Source organism: Benincasa hispida, chromosome 1, assembly GCF_009727055.1.
Source record: "Benincasa hispida cultivar B227 chromosome 1, ASM972705v1, whole genome shotgun sequence".
Taxonomy (NCBI): domain Eukaryota; kingdom Viridiplantae; phylum Streptophyta; class Magnoliopsida; order Cucurbitales; family Cucurbitaceae; genus Benincasa; species Benincasa hispida.
Window position 1 is genome coordinate 18967965 of NC_052349.1, and position 8217 is coordinate 18976181.

At 33.6% G+C, this 8217-nt stretch overlaps 2 protein-coding genes across 2 annotated transcripts; one reads left to right on the forward strand and one right to left on the reverse strand.

The window, feature by feature from the left end:
* The first annotated feature begins 502 nt into the window (after positions 1-502).
* On the forward strand, positions 503-3223 carry LOC120083105 (probable acylpyruvase FAHD1, mitochondrial). The gene is made up of 7 exons (XM_039038662.1): positions 503-759; positions 903-1068; positions 1340-1392; positions 1820-1882; positions 2139-2189; positions 2279-2396; positions 2956-3223. Exons 1-7 carry the CDS (start codon positions 655-657, stop codon positions 3060-3062), a joined length of 663 nt encoding a protein of 220 aa, XP_038894590.1. The 5' UTR covers positions 503-654; the 3' UTR covers positions 3063-3223.
* LOC120083097 (epoxide hydrolase A-like) lies at positions 3010-6920 on the reverse strand. Its single transcript, XM_039038652.1, has 3 exons — positions 6274-6920; positions 3702-3949; positions 3010-3549 (listed from the first exon to the last, which is right to left on the reverse strand). The coding sequence occupies exons 1-3, from the start codon at positions 6916-6918 to the stop codon at positions 3165-3167; spliced, it is 1278 nt and encodes a 425-aa protein (XP_038894580.1). The 5' UTR covers positions 6919-6920; the 3' UTR covers positions 3010-3164.
* Positions 6921-8217: the final 1297 nt, after the last annotated feature.

Here is an 8217-nt window from a genome sequence, read left to right on the forward strand (position 1 = left end):
TAATATTTTAAAAACTACTTCTTTTAGTTTTCAAAACTTGGCTTGGTTTTTAAAAACAATGGTAAAAATAGGAAAAGAACAAGAAATTTAAAAGTGAAAAGAATATTTATAGATTTAATTTTTAAAACAAAAAACAAAATATCAAACAAGACCTTAATGGTTTAATTGATATAAATATTAATTTGAAATAGTATAATTATTTAAAAGTAGGGAGAGTTCAATTAGACACTTGCTCCATTTGGGACTGCGTTTGCAATTATTAAAAGTGAGGGAAAATCTTAATGATTAGGTTGTTTGATAAAATGAATTATTTATTAATCTATCATTATTATCTTTTAATTTTTACTGCTATGTAAAAACTGATATCTACTAACTTTTAGATTTAGCTTCTCTCAAAATTTGCTAACTTGTTAACCTATAAAATTGAGCTATGCTTGTATTAAGATTTAAATAATGTTGAATCTCATGAGATCGAATTTATTATTACTTTTTAGAAATATCCCTGTACAGAAAAAACATAAATGAAAAATCAGAATTGAAAGTTTCGGAGCAAAAACTAAAAATATCACATTTCACTGTATTCTTCTGCTTCCATTTTTGACTCCCCGGTTGCGTTCCGAGATCGCCGAACTTGTTGGAATTAGACACCGGAAAATGGCAGCGGCTTACGCGAATCTTCTGAATGTCGGAACCAAGATCATCGCCGTCGGCCGGAACTACGCCGCCCATGCCAAAGAACTAGGCAACGCCGTCCCCAAGGTTTCTTAAACAAATTTCCTTTTCATTCTGGACCATGATCCTTTATTTTTCAGAGAGGGTTTTGTTAATTACTTGATTCTATGTTCTATACGATTGCGAATTGATCAACTGGATGGGCCAATTTTTCTTTAAATCTATTTTAGGAGCCTGTTTTGTTTATGAAACCCACGTCGTCTTACTTGCAAAATGGAGGGACGATCGAGATTCCTCACCCTCTGAAGTCTTTGGATCACGAGGTTGAGCTCGCCGTCGTAATCTCCCAGAGAGCTCGTGATGTTCCTGAAGCCTCCGCCATGGATTATGTTGGGGGTAGGGCTACCATGTTTCTGCATCTTGAGTGAATTTTGTGAGTCGATTCGATGATTTAATAATCCGGCTTGAACCCTTTTGATTGACCTTATCGAGGGTCTTGATCTGTTTCTACTATATTTCTTATTACGATTGATTTGAATTTCCCCTCTCTGAATTCTGAAGTATGGTATTCATGTGAAATGACAAGGAGAAATGTTTGATTCCCAAGTCATTCACCATTTTGTATTTCATAATCTCGAGCAATGCAAGACATGTTTTGACATTTCAGGTTATGCTCTTGCACTGGACATGACTGCCCGAGAAATCCAAGCTTCTGCAAAGGTGATGATGTTTTCTCCTTTCTTGATGGATATTAGATAAAAAGCCTAACAGAAACAGTAGGAAATTATGCAGAGTGAATATATGAAAGCTACTCTTTAACATCCTTGATCGAGCTCGGTCTTACTTTCGATATGTTTGAGAATGTTCTGAAATAAACATAAGACCTCTTCGTGTTCTTGTTGGATTGAGCTCTTCACTTCCAAATAATTGACAAGGATACTTGTGCATATCAAAAGAAAGCAAATGGTGACATTTCAGCTCCTATTGTTCACTTCAATATGATAAAGGCAGGATATCTTTGTTGAATATAAAAGGTCCAATCTTGGGAAGTTCCTACTATGCAGGACTCTTGAACCATGTTTTAGTTCCATCTTATTTTTTCAGCTTTTATTATATTTTTAAATCTTAATGCTGTTTTCATTACCAGTCTGCAGGCCTTCCATGGACAGTAGCTAAAGGGCAGGACACCTTTACACCCATCAGTTCTATTGTAAGAATATAATCACATGGCCTGTTTTCTTTCACTTGTGATATAAAGTCGAAAGAACCATATCATCAAATGGACCAAATAGAAGTAATTAGAGTGTTTGGATGTGTTTAAATCTCATAGATATTGCATTATACATCAAATAGTAATTGAGGAATAATATTATACGGAAACTACTGGCACATTTCCTTAAGCATTTCTATTGTCAATCTTGCTCCTTCAAACTTCTTTTTCTTCTTTTACTCTGTAAATGATGCAGCTGTCCAAGGCATCAATCCCTGATCCGGATGATTTAGAATTGTGGTTAAAGGTTCGGATACTTACAACCACTGTTTTCTTTCCTTCACTGATGTCATTGTCTCATTTTAAGATCAATTTCTTCTATTTAACTTAACTCAGGTAGACGATGAATTTCGACAGAAGGGCTCAACCAAGGATATGATCTTTAAAATCCCATACCTCATTAGCCACATAAGTTCGCTCATGACCCTTCTTGAAGGAGATGTGATACTGACAGGTATCCACAGCATATACTATTGGTCAGATTGTCACTATGCTCAAAATTGAAAGTCCCACTTTTGGCCTCTTTAGTAAAGAGTCTTTATAATAATTTCTACGTTTATAAATAACTTGTGATAATTGCATTTTCCCTTGGCCATTCTTGGTTATCAGACTTATTCCGCTGGTTTCAATTTCTGTTTTCGATTCTCTTTCTCTACATTCTGAATATTGATTGGTTATTCATGTTTCACGTTCGTAGACTGTTTCTTGTGTCTGTGCTAGAGCATCATAGTTGCATCGACTTTTCCAGATAGTTTCAGTTTAGAAAGATTCTCAACCATTTTGATGCCTTGACAATGTAGTCTTGTTCAATGGAAGTTGGAACATGCCATTTGTTTGATGAATCCATCATTGAACGATGGCTATTCTCCAATTGCCTTTTTATTTCCTGCCATTGGCTTCATGAGTCCACTAAACAATGAACCAAGTCATCAACTTGACAATGGAAGCTTGTTGAGTTGACCATGGAAACTTAGTTGGTCAGTACTTAAGTCGTGTTCTTTTTCACTGTGCAGGAACTCCCTCAGGCGTTGGCCCAGTGAAGGCAGGTCAGAAGGTGACAGCAGGAATAACAAATATCATAGACGTTCATTTCAATGTCGAAAATCGGAGGAAACCATAAACATCTTCTTGAGTTTCAAGTTTTCTACAACTCTATCACCAGTCCCAATAAAGTCCAGGCTCGAGAAACATTTGAAAAGATTGTAGGTTTAGAGTTGTTAATTTACACCATTAAATTTGAAGTACATTTTTTGCATTTAACTACCATAGGCATTGAATTAAGAAGTACAATAGTAGAGAGAGTGCCTGGGTTCAAGCAATCCTTATTATGCAAATAGAAAAGGAAAACCAGAATAATCCTAAGAGAACTAGTAGTTCTTAATGAATTCATAGATGTGCTCGCTGATCTCATGAGCTCTTGGAGGAAGTGACCTACGCCTTCCATTACAACAACCTCTTCAAGAAAGGGTACATCTTTCTTCATCTCCCCACTGTGTATATACTGTTTAGCTCCAAAAGAATTGTAGGTAAGATCAAGGTCACCCACAATGAACTTTGTTGGAACTTTCACTTGAGCCCCTGTGAATGGAGCATTGAGTTCCCAGTTCCTGCAACAGCAAGTAGTAACAGCAGCAGTCATGTTTGTTGTCTCATAACCTTTTCTAGTTTGAAACTATCAGTACTATTTGAAACCATCTCTTCTTCGATTCGACTTGGTGAAACTATCTGATGAACTATGTTTATATACAAGAAAATGTACCTGTCGAGATTTCGGTAGTAGTTGATTGGGCCAGTGAAGCCATTTTTATCAAATTTGGAGACGTAATAGTCCATGTCTTGCTGTGTTAACCATGGAGGCAAAGGATTGGGAGTATCCAGAGGGTGGCCTTTGCCTCTGCCTCTGCCTTTAGGCATCATCAGTGGCTTTGGAATGCGATAACTCAGAATTTCAGTCATAATCCTTTCAGTGCCAACCTCGTCAAACTCAGCCTCTATTTCTCCAGGCTCCTACATCACAATTCCTTTGCTTTCTCGTCAAATCTCATGAGATAATAACATATAATTTTGCTCCTCCAAATTATATAATTAATATCTTGTTTTTGTATTTAATACATTATTTAAAGTGTGAGAATGGATGTTTTTGGAGTTAAATAATTATGCATATCCAATATAGAGGGAACAACATAATTTAAATGTGACAGGCACATCTAATAATTGTCTCTTCTTTTTGACTTTACAATGAGTAAGATAAACTTCGGATGACTTTTTCATGGTGTTTATTTTTATTGATGAGTGGATCTCATAAATATTTTAAAACCATTTTAGGAGTTTATTGGTGGTGAATTATGTGAACCGATATGTTTAAACGGTCAATATTATATATATGTTGTGTGTGATGTAGTCATTAGTTTTATTGTACTAAAAAAATCATTAATTTTATTGATAATTTATATANCATGCATAAATAATCTACATAAGAGTGAGAATTTGACACATTCTTTTAAGTACAATAGAACTACTTAAGATATCTATATAACAGTTGAACGATACTCACCTCAGAATTTTACAGATATCTATGTAACAGTTGAGTGATACTCACTTTAGAATTTTACACTCCATTGGTAATTCATAATCAATAGGAATAATTCCTTTTTGTCGTGAGACCTCAATTTTATAGTGTTTTTCTGTCATGTTTGAACTTTTATAATATTTTAATCTAAAAAATAAACCAGATTTTTTTTAACAGATATTTAGATTTTTGAAAGAAAATGTTATGCTCTTTCTGTGACAACACGTTTTTTTAAGGCATTCTGTGACGGTGTATCTATTTGTGCAGGGTGAATTTTAGGCCACTCATGCTTTATGTGCCTCACTCAATGGTTAAAAATATGGTTAATTTTAGAAAATATCTCTAAACTTTATATTTGCATAAAAAAATAATAATAATAAATTCTAAAATTTCAATAGTATCCTTAAACTTAAAAAAAAAGGTTTAAAAAATATCCTCACAATTAATTTTGGTAGTGTTACTTTCTATTTGAAATATTCTTGAAACTTTTAAAAGTTTCATTAATATTCTTAGTTTTAAAAATTATGCCACAATTAATGTAAGTGATCAATTTATTTGAAGTTACCTTGTGGTTAGAAAAGAACAAATTTTCAAGCAAATTACATAGATGACCTTTTTTTTTCTTCTTCTTCTTTTTTTTTTTTTTTTTTCATACGAATATTCTTATTTTTCTCTCATTGGTCAAATTTTGTCACATTTTTTTTAAGCAACCAAATATAAACAAAAACTTCAACATAAACATAAAATTCCACAAAATCTCAACATCAAAATCTCCCTATAAAACTCACCAAAACTATAAAATAGCTAATAGCTAATACTAAAAGAACATTTGGCTATTAACACACACTTAACTACTAAGTACAATATTGTTATTAAAACATTTAAATCATAAAGTCTTTAGTGGTTCCATTATTTTCTTTCTTCGTATTATAATACGATGGGGGCAGAGTGTTGAAAAAGAGAGTAGAGAAAAGGAAGAAAACAAAGAAGTATTAAGTCATAGATGACAAGTGATGAGGTGTAGATAAACGACAAGAAATTTAATAACATTTTTTTTAAGGTAACAATATTAATGAAACTTTTCAAAGTTAGAGATTTTTTGGAACAAAATCAATGGTTTTTGTTTATATGCTAATAGCATGCTTGTATTTTTTTTTTTTTAATTTTTTTTTTAAAGTTTAGTATTTTTTAAACAAAACACTAACCAATAAGAATTTTTGAACTTTTTTGAATATGTAAGGGTGTTTTTGGAAGAAATTTTAGAGCTATTTTTAACAAAAAAGTACAAAGTTTGGCATTTTTTTAATCATAATTTAGCCTAATAATAAATGCACACAAGTATCACATTGGGTGCATCACACCCAAAAAGGGAAAAGAAGGAAAAAAAAGATTTAAAAAAGAAGAAGAGTTTGGCCTTTGAACAATGGGGTAGGATGCATAGGGTGTAACTTTTGTACTTGCAACTAAGTATTTTTTTAATTATTAATTAGATGAATAAATCTATTATTAACTATTCTTACGTTCCAAATTATTTCATGCATGCATTACTTTTCTTGCTGAAAAAAGCACTCAGTAGAGCTTTTACTAACATCACAAAAATCCAAGTTAAAAGCAGAGTGTTTGTGTTGTGAAAAGTTGTTTAGCTCAAGTTTTCAGAAATACTTCAAATTAAAACACTTTCAAAATTTTCGATTAATTCCAAAACTTAATTAGAAAAAAAAAAAAATTAGGGCAAAGAAATGGAAAAAAAGAAAAAAAAAACCTGAAATCTGCAAATGTAGTAATCATCGCCATACAGAGCTCTGAGCGATTCAATCGGTTTTCTCTTAGGGCTTCGTCGATTGAAAGTGACGCTCAAATTCACCAACGCTCTAATTCGATCCGGCCGATACAGACAAAGATTCCAAGCAATAACCGCCCCCCAATCATGAGCCACAACGAAAACCTTCTCTTCTACTCCAACAATGGCGTCAATTAGCGCAATCAAATCGCCTACGATGTGGAAACAAGTGTAATCGGTAACCGACGGTGGTGAATCGGAGTCTCCGTAGCCGCGGAGGTCAGGGGCGACGGCACGGTAGCCGCGGGAGGCGAGATCGAGGATCTGGTGACGCCATGAATACCAGAGCTCGGGGAAACCATGGATGAAGAGAATTAGTGGACCTGATTCGCCTTTCTCGGCTACGTGGAGGTTGATTCCATTGACGCTCAGAGTTCTGTGGTGAATTGTCGCGATCTCGATTTGATAATTCTCCATTTTTGAGGATTCTGTTTGGTGATCTGATGACTCTATTATAGGCGGTGTGGGAATGGGGAAATCGAACATTTTGCGAAGAAACTGCCGAAAAAAATCCACACATCGATTCAACGTCACTTTCGCTAAATAGCCATTAATCAACTCTGCCATATAAATTTGAACGATAGATGTTTATTTAAAGAGAAGGAGCAATACTCCTCTTTATTAATTCTAATTATCCCATCATAATTTATAACGCAAAAATAAAAATATTCTTTTTATTCGTTTACATGTATGATTAAAATTTAGAGTTGGAATACACTCAAGTATTTGTAATTTAAGAAATTACATATTTAATGCATCAGCTTTCAAGTTTGTGTATAAAAAGTGTTCAATATATTCATACATTTTTTCATTTTGTCTTGAATAAGAACCTACACATTAGTTTTATGTTGGACAAATCCACCTCTAATTTTTAGAAAGAAAGATCATGTCAATTATCATTTAACTAAGTTTACTTTGGTTTAAAGATTTATTAGACACTTTTAAAATTTAAAAATAGTAGACATATATAAAATGAAAGGTTCAAAAAGTTGAAATAGACATTTGCTGGTTTAGTTCGACCAGGAAGTTGGAGGTTCAAATCCTTTAATCTCAAACATTGTTCAACTCAGAAAAATAATTATACATATATAAAAAAAAAACATAACAAAACCAAATAGGAGATTTGATAACAAAATTTCTCAAGAATAATATTTTCAAATCCCGACTAGTACCTAATTATATGAACTTCTAGTATCGACTTCGTTTGGATATTGTAATTTTTTATTTACTTGTTATAATATGGACTTCATTTTCGTTTTTTTAATTATGTGAATCTTTATTTGGTTACCTATGTTTTACAGGTTTTCAGATCAAATTTTAAAAAATTACAAACGATAGATTAAAAATAATTTTCAACTAATGAATGAACTCCTCACGCATATATTACTGCGTCGGTAATTCTTGTATCTCCCGACGCATTAAATAAAATCATCGGGAGTTCTGGAACTTCGGATGCATAGAACAATTGTCGGGAGTTTGGGATCTTCTGACGCACTTTAAAACGGTGTCGAGAGTTATTCGAGGAACTCTCGACACCCTATATGTGTGTCAGGAGTTCCCCGAATAACTCCCGACGCCGTTTTAAAGTGCATCGGGAGATCCTCTCTTGACCAAACTCCCAACAACCTTTTATTCGTTGGGAGAGGCTCTCCCGATGCATTTTCCACACTTTTCCGACGAAATGTGACGTCGGGAGAAGTCAAATTTCTTGTAGTGCTTGTTGTGGATCACTACAAGGTCTTTCTTACTATCTTCTAGGTGCCTTAGATTGAGTTGTGGGGCTCAAAATAAGCTTGAATTAGGGAACAAGGAGAGGAGGTTCTAGTTTTTCAAGGTTGAAGACCTTCAAACTCTAGAGAATCTCAG